At 38.9% G+C, this 17,375-nt stretch overlaps 1 protein-coding gene across 1 annotated transcript in view; it reads left to right on the top strand.

The window, feature by feature from the left end:
* LOC107748743 (protein sidekick-1-like) overlaps positions 1-16,928 on the top strand; it is a gene marked incomplete at its 5' end in the record, with an annotated part of 201,234 nt that extends 184,306 nt beyond the window's left edge. The window contains 10 exons of the mRNA XM_016563717.1: positions 1,647-1,762; positions 2,719-2,905; positions 4,759-4,896; positions 5,255-5,416; positions 5,667-5,792; positions 7,066-7,230; positions 11,703-11,840; positions 12,043-12,163; positions 12,620-12,749; positions 15,201-16,928. Of these exons, the coding sequence (XP_016419203.1) occupies positions 1,647-1,762; positions 2,719-2,905; positions 4,759-4,896; positions 5,255-5,416; positions 5,667-5,792; positions 7,066-7,230; positions 11,703-11,840; positions 12,043-12,163; positions 12,620-12,749; positions 15,201-15,473 (1,556 nt within the window). The remainder of the gene's footprint in view (positions 1-1,646; positions 1,763-2,718; positions 2,906-4,758; positions 4,897-5,254; positions 5,417-5,666; positions 5,793-7,065; positions 7,231-11,702; positions 11,841-12,042; positions 12,164-12,619; positions 12,750-15,200) is intronic.
* Positions 16,929-17,375: the final 447 nt, after the last annotated feature.

Genomic DNA, 17,375 nt, shown 5'->3' with positions numbered 1-17,375 from the left:
AGGCGTGGAGATTACTCCCAGCAGCAGGAGGGGGGACAGCCAAACAAACAAATGAATTTCCCTCTGATTAACGTCAGGTTGGCTACATCTGAAGATACTCTGAGAGGGATCAGAGAGATGTAGGCTGGGAAAGAGAGGCGGAGAGCGGGCATGAAGGGTGCTTTGCCCTTAAAGCTTCTGCCATCCCAACGGCCTTGTTCAGGGTTGCCAAGTCTACGTTTTTTCTACAGAACTGGATTACTTTTAAACTATTGCCACAGTTTGATTTAGATTTTTTATTTTTTTGTACTGCTGTTTAAAACTTTGATATGTTGCATAAATTGCTTATTTTGAAATATTTCCTCTTTAACTCTTTCCCCGCCATTGACGAGTTATCTCGTCTTTTTCAAGAAAACGCTTTCCCGCGTAACTTATAACTAGTATGAGTAGTGAGTTCACACTGAAAAATCCAGCAAGAAAAATGCAGTTATTTAACTGAAAGTATGACGTGTGGAATGTTAGACTCTTCATGCACTCAACTGTAGCGGCTTTCTTTGCATAGCCAAAGGGGGAGGGCTATCAGACTCCAATGCTGGATCAAAGTAACCTTTTAGACCTCATACGCTAGATGTTTGACTACATAGTGCATAGAATAAGAGCATAGTGTATAGTGCATCATTTGGGACACAACTGTTTTGTCTCCAGTGCACCTGATGTCAGAAGTGTTGTGTGGTATATGGAGTTGTCATCTATATGTAGATCTCACTTGAAATGTTTGGTTTCGGCTAGGATGCTTCCTGTGTAGACAGCAAGACAGCTCACTTAGATGTTGGAACTGAGCTTGTCTGTGCTTTATTTTAACAGCTCATTCAGTCGAGTCTCTCGCGCCAGCCCCTCTTGAACCCCACTGTCCACAGCTGTAATTCATTCCCGCTCATAAATGATTCAGCCCGCTTTACTACACGTAAGCTCAACTTTCAAGCCCCTAAAATAGACGAGCTGTCATGCTCCTGGAGTTAGCTCTGCTTTCAGGTTTGGTCTTATTAAATTCGCTCTTTTTTTGATGATTGCTGTCTGGGGTAGCTGCATCTGTTGCTGTGATTTATGACGGATGGGATTATGTATTCCTCGCCCCTTTAATGAATGACATTTAACAGAGACACAACAGAGGGCGGCAGCCACGCTGGAGTCTGTGTTCATCTGATATTAATTTCCACTGGTACCAGCTCTCGTTCAGAAACTGATGCTTCCACTTTGCGTGCACACTGACTTTTTTTGGTCATCATTTACTCACCCTCAACTTGCTCCAAATCTGAATTTATTTTTTTTGTTCTGTTGAACACAAAAGAAGATATTTTGAATAATGTTGGTAACCAAAAATTGACGGTAGCCATTGACTTCCATAGTATGAAAAATATACTATGACTACCGTCAACTGTTTGGTTGCCAGCATTATTCAAAATATCTTCTTTTGTGTTCATCAGAAGTAAGAATGTCATACAGGTTTAGAACAAGTGGAAACATGTGGAATGGTTCCAGATTGTGCACCGGCACCAAAGCAGCATGAGTGCATCTCATTTTTCAGGGCACATCTGATGATTTTTGTAGTAGTTAGCTGGAGGGATTGAATGTGATGTATTTACACTATCTCCTCTGCTCTTTCGTAGCTCCCTCCGTGGCTCCTCAGAACATCCAGATCAACACTTTGTCATCCACACAGCTGGAGGTGCAGTGGGAGCCGCCCCCTGCCGAGACCCAAAATGGCATCATTCAGGGATATAAGGTGACACCCCCAACCCACCCACCTCGTCCAGTCTCTCTCATACTCTTATTATCCGTCCTCTTTTTCTCCTCCCCTCTACCTCTGTCATTACGAGCTCTCTAGGGTGGAAGAATATCTACTGTTTCTTTTGTCTTTTTTTATTTCTTATATTCTCCACAGATTTTACTGCGTTAGATAATGGCGCCAGACAGTATGTTTTAAAGAACTGCCCATTTGGGTCATGAAATAATGATCATGGGTGAGGGGTTAAGTGAATATCTGCTGAAATATGCATGAAATTGATATATAAAAATGTCCTGGCAGTAATATGGCAGATTCATGTTAATGCAGAGATCCCTGTTGTATCATTGAATACTTGAGTTCTGCATGATTAGTGAAGAGACTGTAAGCCCTCTGCACATTTCATTTGTTCTTTAACGAGTTTGTATGACCATTTGTGTAATATAACTATAGTGGATTGAATAAGTTAGATTATAAAACTGCTGATAATGAATGCCAATGCAGCATTCCAGATGTGCCAAAATATACAATATAGTAACATTAATCCACCCATCCATAGTAACAGCTATGACAAAAAAAACTGTTCTCTGTATTAGTTGGCAGCTTACATAGAGTCCAGCTATTTACCTGTAACCTGATTTACATTTTGAATAGTTCAGCCATGAAACTCTACTTGCTTTCTAATTGGTCAATTCAATTCAATGTTCCCAGCCAATCAGATTCATGTACTCATTACCATTTACCTATATAAACAGGATGTATTCAATGAATGCTAGGTCTGTGTGCTATGCGTCTTCTCATCTTACCCCACCACTTCCCCAGCACCACCTGCCAAGATCTGCTACAGAAAATCTTTCTCTCTCTAGCAGCAGCAGGATGTTTCCTTTTAATTTTATTATCCAAGCATTTAGCAGAGCAAGTCAATTTGTCTTATTCAGTCTTTTTGTTGCCTGTAGATTCTTTACTGGGAGATGGACAGTCAGAATGAAACCGAGAGAGTTAAGATTCTCTTCCGGCCTGAAACCAACATGAGGCTGAAGAACCTGACCAGCTACACATACTATATGGTCAAGCTGTCCGCCTTCAATGCTGCTGGAGACGGTCCCTTCAGTGAGCCCAGGAGGGGGCGCACTCTTCAGGCAGGTGAGCATCTGCACAAATCATCCTAACGACCATTAAACTCCCATTCACAACTTATCACAGAGGCCCCCTCTGACCTGAGCACAAACCGTTACACCTTTTAAGGCTAAACTATAAATCTGACCACAGAAAGTGCGCCAAGGGCAACACGTCCACTTCCATATTGTGTTCTTCTCCGTGCATGAAAACCAGGTCGACACCTGATCATATTTTGGAGCATGCTGCGTTATATCACCGTTGCATCATTCACATTAGCAATTCATGTGTTCTGCATTAAATCATTCACTCTATAAATGTTGTCGGAATGAATTACGCACAAGCAGGGAATGATTTGACCTCAGGCTCCACCTCACTGAAATGACAGGGAGGGGCTCGTTACCCACGAGTCACCTAAAAAAAACTATTTGAAAATTATTCAAATGGTCTTGATGTGACCTCATTTGTTCAAACAGAGGAAACTCACCACCTCTACCTCTCTTTGACATTTCCTAAAGCAACAAGCTGCATTTGTGCAAAAGAACAGATTTGCATAGCTAGCACTGTAAAATCACTGCGAGAGTGGGATATAGTCACTTTTATAGATTTGTTTTTATTTAACATATTACATCAGACTCTAAAATTGGATTGGATGTGCCACATTCAAAGCAGTTGCAAAATAGGCAATATACTCACACCTGTGACACATACCAATTCAATTTTATACTCTATAAATGTTGTCGGAATGAATTACGCACAAGCAGGGAATGATTTGACCTCAGGCTCCACCTCACTGAAATGACAGGGAGGGGCTCGTTACCCACGAGTCACCTAAAAAAAACTATTTGAAAATTATTCAAATGGTCTTGATGTGACCTCATTTGTTCAAACAGAGGAAACTCACCACCTCTACCTCTCTTTGACATTTCCTAAAGCAACGAGCTGCATTTGTGCAAAAGAACAGATTTGCATAGCTTGAGCTGTAAAATCACTGAGAGAGTGGGATATAGTCACTTTTATAGATTTGTTTTTATTTAACATATTACATCAGACTCTAAAATTGGATTGGATGTGCCACATTCAAAGCAGTTGCAATATACTCACACCTGTGACCCATACCAATTCAATTTTATATTAATATGCTTTTAGTAAGTTGCTATGATGCTTAGCAACTGTAAACACCCTATAGTTAAACTAAAAACTAACCTAAAAACGTTCAATTTGTTAATACTAAAATTGATATTATTTATTAAACATTCACAGAAAAAACTTCTAACTTACTAAAATTAAAACTACAGATTTTTTTAAAGATTATTTGCTGCAAAATGTTGACGAAAAGTTCACTTTTTTGACAACTTAATTATTAAAGCTCTCATTATTTAAACTCTGAAAATTCATAAAATGGTCTAAAACTGAGCAGCAGTTATTGTGATAAGTTAAATGGAAGGAAGCATGTTTTAAGTTATGAACAAAACAACAACATTATTAGTCATTTGTCATATTCCCATTTTGTACAAGCAATAAGCCTCTTTCCTTTAAATATTTTTCAATAATTCAATGATCCATCAAGAGAGAAAGTGTGCTTTCCATAGATATTAAAAGTCATTTTAGTTGGTTCATTTTATCTTATTGTTTTTCATATTTATTTGCTTAGCCAATATCTTAGTTTTTTTTTCCGGTTCTTGTGTATACAGTACGGCTCTTTGAAACAAATGAAATAATTTGATTTATAATACGAAACCATAATGTGGTCAAGATCTTCATGTGGTTACATTATGCATAAGAACACTGTGTAATCATGGTAAAAACCCCAGTTAATGGCTTATTGCTTTAACGTAATCTGTATTTGTTGCATTGATCAAACTACACGGTTCTCGCAGCCCCCAGCGCTCCCAGCTTCATCAGTTTCTCCGAGGTGACCAGCAGCACTCTGAACGTGTCCTGGGGTTTCCCGCTGTCCCCCAACGGTGTGGTGGAAGGCTACAGGGTGGTATATGAGCCCAGCGCCCCGATTCAAGGTCTGCATATTTCCACTGTATCAGACTCTCTCATAATGCTCTGGTTCGAACAGTGGCTTTTTTTAACATCGCTAGTAGTGTTTTAATGTTTGATGATGATGTGATGAGTTGTTTATATAAAACTAATTTTCTTGTTATTGTTTCCATGGCTCTGTGTTGAGTTTTCTCAATGGCTGACTTTAATAATATTTCTTAATGTCAACGTAGTTTATCATACATAACTGGAGTAATTGATTTTGACTCGCTGTTCCTAGGTAGGAAGATGCTGCTGCATTGTAATGTTTGTTTGAATAAAAGGAGTCAGTTCTTGTGCGGTAGTGTGTAATTGTGCTGTCTTGTGTGTGTATGTGCACATTAGGTGTGACTAAAGTGGTAACGGTGGATATCCGTGGCAGCTGGCAACGCTGGCTGAAGGTGCGTGACCTGACCAAGGGTATGACCTATTGCTTCCGCGTGCAGGCCAAGACTATTGCCTATGGGCCTGAGGCAGAGGCCAACATCACAGCGGGTCCTGTCAAAGGTGAGCAACACAACCAAACAAACACACCACCAACAAAAACAGATCAGCAAACCTCTCAGGGTCGCTGAGCACAGCTTACATTCCCCACTCCTCAGCGAGAAGTGTCAGAAATCCAGGCTGTGAAAACACCTGCGTGGATCAATATCTCACAGTGGTGTAGGCGTTTGGTTTAGCTTTAGACCTTCACTCACAAGGGTCGGATCGCTCACCTGTTCTTCTCAGTTCACTGCACGCTCTCCTCTCTGTTTAGGGTCTCCTGGATCTCCTGTAGAAATGTCAATCACAAAGACAGGATCCATGCTCAACATCCACTGGACACCAGGAGATACAGGAGCAGGACATGTGACCGGCTATGTGATTGAAGCACGCCCATCAGGTACATCACTCAAAACTTGCTATTAATATATTCACTTTTTTATTGAACATTCACTATAAAAATTTCAAATATTTCATTTTAAAATCGAAAACTTAAATTTAATGCAGCAATTAAACATTTAAGGAAATCAAAGTAGTGCCAAAGATCTTTGCACTTTTTTAACCACCAACCTCTGAAAACCTCTGAAATCTCAGTAATCTGAAATGAAATAAAATCTCAATTTTAGATGAGAAATTTAAACTATTAACTTTTATTTTTATTAACTATTTTAAACTTAAACTAGTAAAACTAAAAAAAAAAATTTTTTTTAAATATTTAGTTTAAAACTTAAACTAAATTTAAAATAATAATATGACAGTATAAAATGCAATTTTAAAATATTAATAAAAACTATGATATTGTATAAATACTTCTAAAATGCTGTTTGTTTTTTTATATTGCTTTTACTTTTTGTTAATAGTTTTATAATATACTGTATGTAGTAATTATTTTCATGTAGCATCATCGCATTTAGATTTCACCAGGAATCATGTGGATAAATGCTTCTTTTTTGCAGTCTTTTGCAATTTTTTTTTGCCACAGATTTACCGACAATTTCTTACCAGCCATCTTTATTTTGCTTTTTTTTTTCAATATTTGTTTTGCTATAACAAAACATCCTTTTCTTTTATTATTTTTTTCTTTTTCTTTTTTTCTTTTCTTTTTCTTTTTTTGCATATTTGTACAGTGCAGGTCATTGTATCATTCACTGCATTTACAATTCCATGTATTTCCATTTTGGTAGTTCATGTGTCACCACGTTATAGAAAAAAACTAGGCATCCTAGATGAGCCTCAAACTTTTTTTCACTGAGCTAAAAATTGCTAAAGAGCAAGTTTGTTTTATTTATTTATTCATTTAATTTATTTCGTTAATTATTTATTTTGTTTCATTTTTCCAGTTCAAATCATGTAATGTTACAATTTCTAGAAAAGTTATCAGTCAAAACGAATTTCTACTCCCATTTGGCACTTGACGAGTGTTAATTTAGGAGTCTGAATGCTGGTCTGAAATAATCTACTGAACATTTACTTGGGATACATTGGTATAACTGCCCTTTCCATGTCATCATGGTTTCATTCACATTGAACATCATTGCTTGTCGGGCAATGAAACAGCTGCTAGCTGCTCTCTTGATGTCAGCATCTGCTAAGTGAAATGGGACACACTAATGAACTTAGTGCTACCAAGTGCATGATGGCATTTTCACTGGAAGTGACCTTGCTCTCCGCAGATGAAGGGATGTGGGATACGTTTGTGCGGCACTTGCCTCCCACCAGCACCTCTCACTCAGTGAGTCTAGACCGCCTGCGGCAGGGTATCAGCTACCAGTTCAGAGTTCTGGCCATCAACGAGTTCGGCTACGGTGAGCCGAGTGCACCCTCTGCTGCCATGTCAGGTAATTACACCCTCTGTACTGAGATGAGTCATCAAAGAGATTTTGACAGGGTGTTGCATCAGTTACTGTTGATATTATTTAGCTCTAATGTGACTTTTACACCCACATGAACTGTTTGTACCATGTCCTTCTGGAAAAGCTCCACTTTCTTGGCTGACAAGTCTTAATGAAGCTTTCAGACATGTTTCGCAAACGTCGACTCGCATGTTTCTGCTAAAATTCGGTAGGATAAATAAAAATACACAAAAGTTAACTAATCGTAGACATTTAGTTAGTGTATATGGGTATAAAATGAATATGTGTAGCTCAGATGAGGAGTGATTGAGTTCATACTGAGTTCTCTGATTGGATTTCAAACTTTATCTTGGCACAGTTTGAGAAATCTTAGAAATCAAATTAATTTCCTGTAATCTCATGTCTTCTTTCAAAAAGATTAATTTGATTTCTCCCAGTGTTCTCCATTTTGGACATTAAAGGAATAGTTCACCCAAAAAAGAAAATTTGCAGAATTTATTCAGCCTCTGGTCATCCAAAATGTAGGTTTCTTCAGCGGAACAAATTTAGGGAAATTTAGCTGCTAAATTTGCTAAACACTAAATTTCTCTATATCTGTTCAAAATGAAGAAACAAAGTCATCTACATCTTGGAAGGCCTTTTTTTTTGGATGAACTGTTTCTTTATTTCAAATTGAAAACTTTTTTTTCTTCCCCCATTAGCTGATTTTTTTTTATTGTGATATTTTTTTTCTGAAAACAAGACTTAATATCATAAGTCATCTTATTTTCCAGGTATTGTTAATGTATAGTGTCTTGACGGTAGATGTCTGTACTGGGAAACAGTATACTGATTCTTATTGATTTTTTGCAGTGCATTTGTGAGTTAGAGATGTGGCTGTTCTCCTAACTCAATGTTTACTCATTGAGATTGCCTTGTGTTTTTCATTGTGTTTAAACTTTTAAATCAATCTTAAACCAAGATACATTTATTTCATAAGCAAAATGACATATGATATTAAGTCTTGTTTTCTGAAAGAAAAAACATCTAAAAGTAAGTTTATGCTTAAAACAAGAAAAGAAATCCACCAATTGGATAAGAACAATTTACATTAAAGGAATAGTTCACCCAAAAAAGAAAATTTGCAGAATTTATTCAGCCTCTGGTCATCCAAAATGTAGGTTTCTTCAGCGGAACAAATTTAGGGAAATTTAGCTGCTAAATTTGCTAAACACTAAATTTCTCTATATCTGTTCAAAATGAAGAAACAAAGTCATCTACATCTTGGAAGGCCTTTTTTTTTTGGATGAACTGTTTCTTTATTTCAAATTGAAAACTTTTTTTTCTTCCCCCATTAGCTGATTTTTTTTTATTGTGATATTTTTTTTCTGAAAACAAGACTTAATATCATAAGTCATCTTATTTTCCAGGTATTGTTAATGTATAGTGTCTTGACGGTAGATGTCTGTACTGGAAAACAGTATACTGATTCTTATTGATTTTTTGCAGTGCATTTGTGAGTTAGAGATGTGACTGTTCTCCTTTGCTCTTATAAATGTTTACTCATTGAGATTGCCTTGTTTTCATGTGTTTTCCTGTGGTTGAGCAACCACATCCTGAATTTGTAACACATGGACTCTGCCTCCTTATCACAGATAATACGACCAATTTCTGTCTCATTGCTGTATAAGGAAATTTAATAAATGTAGCTGGGGTCATCTAGAGGCCAGTGCCTTAAAAGGAACCTGAAACTGTATTTATTTGTTGAACAAATATAGCGAAGACCTTTGTATCTCTGAATATTATAGCGGAGTAATAAACGCTGAAACGGTTTCGAGATGTTTACTTGGTCTCATCACAGCGGCTGTCATATGTTTAGTTTGTTGTTTATAACAACAGCTAAACAACGTGGTTTTTATTTGTGATATTATAAACCGCGTCGTGATTCATTGTGGCTTTAACCTTGACAAGAGCGTCGTCAGTGACAAAGCATGGATTTTAAAGCAAGATTTTAATGTTACCCTCTAAAGTTATACAAAGAAAAAAATGAAGCTGTCAAAGACTAGAGCTTTCTTCTCCGTCTCGCTCAGTCTTTCTCTTTGGCCATTGGCAAGTGCTTTCAAGAAAAACTGCCATGTTGCCTCAGCAAGTAATTAATGCAGTGTGGTGCAAGTCCTAGAGGTCTGTTTGTAAATGAAAAGCAAAGTATGTTATCAACATCTCACATGTCATGGGACTGAAATATTCATACCACAGGCATGCTTCAATCTGTCTGTGAGCTGATGTCACTGCCGCTCAGTATTGCTGTCAGAGCAGTCCGTCAGCGGCTGTCACATATGACTGGAGAGTTCTGGCACATTTAGGCCATGCTCTCCTTTGCTCTAGAGCACTTGAGATGAGCAGATAGGCCGCGGGCCAATAAACATGCATCACTGCTGCTCTAAATATGGCAGACGATCACTTCTGCTTCTCTCAAGTAAGAAAACATCTTCCTAAGTTGGGGACTATCACTATTACTATTAAATTAAATTTTAGTAATATAAAGGATTGTCAGTTACTTTTCTAACGCCCTGTTTACACCTGGTACACTGCAAAAAATGGCTTATCTTAATTAGTATTTTTGTCTTGTTTGTAGTCAAAATATCAAAAAATTCTTAAATCAAGATACTTTTACTAGATAAGCCAAGTGACTTAAGGTATTTAGTCTTAAAAACTAAATTAAGTGCATTTTGCTTAAAACAAGTAAAATTATCTGCCAGTGGGGTAAGTAAAATGCTCTTGTTTTAAGAATATTTTACTTACCCCACTGGCAGATAATTTTACTTGTTTTAAGCAAAATGCACTTAATTTAGTTTTTTTCACCTGGAAACAAGACTAAATATCTTAAGTCACTTAAGCTGAGTTTGTCAAAGTGCTTAAGTCACTTAAGCACTTTTTTGCAGTGTATTAAGATGCATTTTTAGTGATCCGATCAGAAGAGGTCAACCAAGACGCATTACTGTTTACACCTGGTCTTAACATGTGTTTTAAAACAGTGGTTTTCAAACCCTGGGTCCCAAAAAACGGGACCAGGAACAAAACAAAATAATAACAAAATAAAGGATAAAATGAAAGTAAGCAGCAGCCTTACGGCAGACTCCAGTGTGCATCTGTCTCTCTGTGTTTGCGCTCTGGACAGCATCAAAGGTTTCTATTCACAACGTTTTTTTGCAGCGTTGAACATTGTAGCCAATGCAGATATATCTGTTGATTTTTTTTGAACGCAGTGGCCAATCAGTTTTAGTTACTCAGAATCCACTCACCGCTCAAAACGCTGGCATTTTTGTTCAGTCCTGAGTTCTGCAAGCTAATCCTCTCATTATAATAAACAAAGTGTAGACGCGACGTAAATAAAAGATTTATTGCACAGTGTAGAGAGAATCATTGATTATAATGGAATTTTCTTGCGATAAACTGAAATCAGTGACGGTTTTTCAGCGGTTATTAAGGGAGCGCTCTTTGCGCGCTTTCTTGGCTATATATAATCCATTCAGAATTGGAATAATAATAATAATTTATTATTATTATAAATAAATAAATAATTTTTGTTTTTTGCCAGCGCCGATAGCCTTGTGGTCAGCATGCCAACATACAGCGCCGTTGAGCTAAGGGGTGTCCCGAATTCGAATCCCAGTTCGAGTTCCTTTCCCGATCCCATCCCCCTCTCTCTCCCACTTCGCTTCCTGTCAGCTCTTCACTGTCCTATCATATACATACTGTATATATGGGTCGCTTCAATTAAAAAAAAAAAAAAAAGCTCTTTAAAAAGTTTTAAAAGCATCTCCTGTGACTATTTGTGTTTGGATTTTGTCCCCTCTAATTTCGTCAAGCTCTACATCACTTTCACTGGAGCACCAAGTGCGGCACACAAGTACAATTGAATAAATGAAGCCATTACACTGCTTACAAGCGAGTGGGAAAGGAAGGGAATGGAAAGGATACAAATGGTAACCACAATTTCAATCGGTGTGCTTTTGGTCCAAAATAGCAAAGTTGAAATCTTGGGTTTGGTGCGTGTCCGCAAAACACGTCCCATTACGCTCACAGGTTAGGTCAGTGGACAGTGAGTAGGCAGTCTTTTGTGGCTGTAAAAACTCATTCAACCACATGAATGCCTATGCAACAAAAGCAATGCAGTCGAATAATACAGCGTTTTGAACTACTTCAGGAAGTGGTCAAAAGTGGACAAGCTTAAAACCTTTAGACCCTGTTTACACCCTTATTTAAGGCTGTTCACTTAAATGAAAACAAATGAAAGCAACATGTGTTCTAAAATTTTGATATCCTCAGATTGGATGGAATCATCAAGCTTCTGTGCCCACCACGCACTACATGATTTCATTGAAATCTTTCAAGTCTGACTGCCCAAAATCTGCAAAAATGTAAACAATGTACATTTCTTTATTTCTTTATATTCCATTTCTCTTTGTCATAAACAGCCCAACAGGACACCCCGTTTTATGAGGAGTGGTGGTTTCTCATCGTGTTGGCGTTGTGCGGCCTGATTCTGCTGTTGCTGGTGGTTTTTGGTCTCGTCTTGCACGGACAGAACAGGAAGTACAAGAGCTGTGGAACAGGTGACCTGAACTAAACCTCTTCAGCCTTCTCATGACACATCCATCCTCCCTCACATAATCATTATATGCTGTAAATTCACATACATATTCATCCAGATAAACACGTCCGCCCACTCAGACTCCCACGCCGTCCAGCAAACAGCGATTAAAGTTTAACCCAGGTGATGTTTTTGCTGTGATGATGATATGCTGACTGCTGTAGGTAAAGCTGTGTCCACGGTGGAGGAGACAGTCACGCTGGACAATGGAGGCTTCACGGCTCTAGAGCTCAACAGCAGGCCTGTTCATGTCAAGGGTGTCTTCTTGAGGAAGAATGGCACCAGGTACTGTAACCACACAGCTTATATATGCGCCGTCATCTGATGAATTCACAATACGGTTTTGATATTTTTGTGGTATTTCATAAAAGCAATCTTACCAGTTTAACCAGTCAGTAAATGTGTTGAAATAGTCATTTCGATAGGAATCCACATGATTGGGAATTTCATGTTCCCCACACAGATTTCGCAACAGGTTCAACGAATTTGCCAGATTGGCCAACAGAAGGCTATTTGGTTTGAAAGTGACTTAAGAGTGAGCTGTGCTTTATACATTGAAACATTTTGTCTCCAAAATTTTGCCAAACCTATGCACTTTAAGTTGCTACAGTATCACTTAGGGTTAGGATAAAGGGAGGTAGGCAAACAAAGAGATTATGTTCCTCAAGACGCACAACAGAGCAAGTTTATAATTGGCTTACGTCACATACGCCCTTACCACTTCCTTTTGTCTCCAAGCAGGTCCCCTCCCCGACCCAATCCAGCCGGACTGCGCTATTCCGACGAAGACATCTGTAGCAACTACAACGGCGTGGTTTCCACAGAGAGCACCGCGCTGACAGAGAGGCCTGCAGAGATGTCAGAGTCTGAGGTGGAGTGATGCATATCTACCCAATTAACCCTTTGCAGAGAGTTTGATTGACAGGCGATCTGACCAGTCATAACGCCAAATCTGCCAAACCAGACCGGAGAGTAGATTAACGTTGGTGGATTTGAACTTGAAAAGTGGTGTGTATTGATGTCTTTCCTCGGTTGAAACAAGATACCTTCTGGTGTTCATTCATGTTTATTTCGCGATATAATTAGTAAAGAGGAAGAGATGATCGGTTCATGTGCTGCTTGAACTAAGGCACTACAGTGATCTGTCATGACACTTTAAAGAGCCACAAAACGGTATTTATTGTTTAAATTTCTTTTAAAAAATGACCAAATTTGAAAGCTGAGACTTTGCTTCATACTTATAGTAACCTGCTCTGTCTTGTCCGTTTCGCAATGTATTTTTCACTACGTGAGAACATGATGTGTGGTGTGAGAGCAGCATGGCTTGTCGGACATAGCAACATTAACGAATGAGGGCGGGTTTTTGCGAAGGGTCAATTGGGGTTTTCTTCGACCAGCTGACTTTCCATTATCTCTTGCATACAAGATATCGCAAACATAAATCTTCCAAGTGTGTGATTTCCACTCTCATATTTCCATGATCAGGCCACAGACAGCGAGTGCGAAGAGGAGCCGATCAAACACTCGTTCGTGAATCACCCCACCACGCACTACATGATTTCATTGAAATCTTTCAAGTCTGACTGCCCAAAATCTGCAAAAATGTAAACAATGTACATTTCTTTATTTCTTTATATTCCATTTCTCTTTGTCATAAACAGCCCAACAGGACACCCCGTTTTATGAGGAGTGGTGGTTTCTCATCGTGTTGGCGTTGTGCGGCCTGATTCTGCTGTTGCTGGTGGTTTTTGGTCTCGTCTTGCACGGACAGAACAGGAAGTACAAGAGCTGTGGAACAGGTGACCTGAACTAAACCTCTTCAGCCTTCTCATGACACATCCATCCTCCCTCACATAATCATTATATGCTGTAAATTCACATACATATTCATCCAGATAAACACGTCCGCCCACTCAGACTCCCACGCCGTCCAGCAAACAGCGATTAAAGTTTAACCCAGGTGATGTTTTTGCTGTGATGATGATATGCTGACTGCTGTAGGTAAAGCTGTGTCCACGGTGGAGGAGACAGTCACGCTGGACAATGGAGGCTTCACGGCTCTAGAGCTCAACAGCAGGCCTGTTCATGTCAAGGGTGTCTTCTTGAGGAAGAATGGCACCAGGTACTGTAACCACACAGCTTATATATGCGCCGTCATCTGATGAATTCACAATACGGTTTTGATATTTTTGTGGTATTTCATAAAAGCAATCTTACCAGTTTAACCAGTCAGTAAATGTGTTGAAATAGTCATTTCGATAGGAATCCACATGATTGGGAATTTCATGTTCCCCACACAGATTTCGCAACAGGTTCAACGAATTTGCCAGATTGGCCAACAGAAGGCTATTTGGTTTGAAAGTGACTTAAGAGTGAGCTGTGCTTTATACATTGAAACATTTTGTCTCCAAAATTTTGCCAAACCTATGCACTTTAAGTTGCTACAGTATCACTTAGGGTTAGGATAAAGGGAGGTAGGCAAACAAAGAGATTATGTTCCTCAAGACGCACAACAGAGCAAGTTTATAATTGGCTTACGTCACATACGCCCTTACCACTTCCTTTTGTCTCCAAGCAGGTCCCCTCCCCGACCCAATCCAGCCGGACTGCGCTATTCCGACGAAGACATCTGTAGCAACTACAACGGCGTGGTTTCCACAGAGAGCACCGCGCTGACAGAGAGGCCTGCAGAGATGTCAGAGTCTGAGGTGGAGTGATGCATATCTACCCAATTAACCCTTTGCAGAGAGTTTGATTGACAGGCGATCTGACCAGTCATAACGCCAAATCTGCCAAACCAGACCGGAGAGTAGATTAACGTTGGTGGATTTGAACTTGAAAAGTGGTGTGTATTGATGTCTTTCCTCGGTTGAAACAAGATACCTTCTGGTGTTCATTCATGTTTATTTCGCGATATAATTAGTAAAGAGGAAGAGATGATCGGTTCATGTGCTGCTTGAACTAAGGCACTACAGTGATCTGTCATGACACTTTAAAGAGCCACAAAACGGTATTTATTGTTTAAATTTCTTTTAAAAAATGACCAAATTTGAAAGCTGAGACTTTGCTTCATACTTATAGTAACCTGCTCTGTCTTGTCCGTTTCGCAATGTATTTTTCACTACGTGAGAACATGATGTGTGGTGTGAGAGCAGCATGGCTTGTCGGACATAGCAACATTAACGAATGAGGGCGGGTTTTTGCGAAGGGTCAATTGGGGTTTTCTTCGACCAGCTGACTTTCCATTATCTCTTGCATACAAGATATCGCAAACATAAATCTTCCAAGTGTGTGATTTCCCCTCTCATATTTCTATGATCAGGCCACAGACAGCGAGTGCGAAGAGGAGCCGATCAAACACTCGTTCGTGAATCACTACATGAGCGACCCGTCATACTTCAACTCGTGGAAGCGGCAGCAGAAGGGGCTGAAGCAAACACTGGCCTGTTCCTATGATGAATGTGCCAGCGGGGACACCGAGTCCTACTATCAGACAGTGGTCACGCAGCACAGCGTTGGCGGGGTCTACACCCCCACCGGCCAGCCCGCGCCAGGCTCACGGACGCCCGTCACAGGCTTCTCCTCGTTCGTGTGACATACAAGAGGACCCGGACCCCTCTTTGCGGCTCAGACAACATAGTTGCAGAGGAAATTCTCTGGTTTCGCACAGTACTATCACCACGAGCACTACAAGAGACATCACATGTGACCGCTCATCGAGTTGCTGGATCCTGAATGTACTCGATTAGTGATCAAGATCATTATTAAGAGAAGGGGTGAAGAAATGATTTTTATATGCCAATACCGAAGACTAACCAGAGTTACTGTTAATGTACATGCCCCTCCTGTTTGCAGCCTTGGTTGTGAAAGATGCATAAATGTCTGGTTTTAATGAGCAGGACGCAACAGAAAACGCCTGTACATGTGACGAGACATTCTCGCTCTAAAGAGCGGCATATATTCACACTTAACATTCCTGCCCTTACCACATTGAAAAGAACTTAAGGAAAAAGCTAAGTGAAAAACACGCTGTAATTACTGTATACTCTTGTCTGAATAATCTCATCTCACTGTCAGTGTCGCTATATATACATGTTGCACTCGAGATCGTAAAGGTCATAAAATGTAAATTCTCTAATGGATTTGATTCGCGTTCACGTGGCCTGGATAATGAAGCACGGTTGTTTTCAGTATATTCTCTATAGACTCACCAGCAAGAAAACCTACGGAGGCTGTTAGAAGAAGCCAGACAGCTCTGGTTCCCTGCCTCTGTGTAATCAGACGGTGAGACAGTGCCAGATGTGTTGTGATTTGTGCCATTGCTCATTCTCACACATATCAACAAGTTCATAGTTGTTGTTGTTTTTATTTGGCTTTTACTCTTCTTGTTTTGTTCCTGTCTGTTTGGCCTCGCTTAGGAACTGCAAACACTCACTTGAAATGATTTAATGAACGATAATGAATGAATTGTATGTGAGGAGATCAGTATGCGGTTGCTTTGCACATCTGTTCTGCACTTTTGAGCCATAAACATTTCAGTTTCCTTCTTTTGATGGAATATTTGCTTTTTTACAGGCTTGTAAAAAGTGTAATTTTACAGTGCGATTTTAGAATTAATTTGTATGAATTTTGTTGTTCACTGTAGTGTTCTTCAGAAGTGACGTAAAGTAGTTCCGTTGTTCTTTCACAAGAAGTATGAATTTTTGCAGTTCTTGAAAATGCCAACACAAGAAGTACAGTAATCAAACAAGAGTGTACTGTTATGGAAATGTTTGTTTCAATCCCACCAACTGTTTTAGCACAAGTGTATGTCATGGGCGTTCATGAAGTAAAGATTTTTTTATGATAAATTAAATGTTTGTTGTTCAGTTAAATGCCTCCAACTACAATGTCATCCTGATAATACGTCAACATGCACAATAAATCATGACAGAAAAAAAAAAGTTTCACACAGATTTGGGAAAGCATTTAAACAAATCGTCACTTTTATCACAGAATAGACTAGCTGTATTTTGTATCTCTGTCATGCCTGTTGGCTGAATGTTGGGGAATCTATAGACAGTTTTTTGTTGTTGCAACAATTTGAGAAAAAAAAGGAGAAAGGTGTGAAATATAATATACATAAAATTACCTTTTTCAGCCCAATTTAAACTAAACTAACAATTCATGAAACAGATAAATGTAAAGGTAACAAAGCAAAACAACAAATGTTGTGCAAAATAATCATCATCATCAGTGTTAAAAAGTATGTATAAAAATGACAACTTGGACTGACCTGACATGTATGAGCAACATCATTATCCTAAAATCACTGCATCCTTTCAGATAAAATCTGCATTCTTGAAATCATTTTCTCTGGTCTGAATGTTAACTAATGTGGTTTTGTGTTCACTCAACAAGCTATTAAAAATATATATAATGTTACTGGACATGCCAATTGAAACAAAACTAGCATCAATATTAATTACTTTTGTATAATTAAATACATGAAGCTAAA

Source organism: Sinocyclocheilus rhinocerous, unplaced genomic scaffold, assembly GCF_001515625.1.
Source record: "Sinocyclocheilus rhinocerous isolate Xijiao unplaced genomic scaffold, SAMN03320098_v1.1 scaffold3266, whole genome shotgun sequence".
NCBI classification, from domain to species: domain Eukaryota; kingdom Metazoa; phylum Chordata; class Actinopteri; order Cypriniformes; family Cyprinidae; genus Sinocyclocheilus; species Sinocyclocheilus rhinocerous.
The sequence above is the reverse complement of the archived record's forward strand: the minus strand, read 5'-3'. Positions and strand labels throughout refer to the sequence as shown.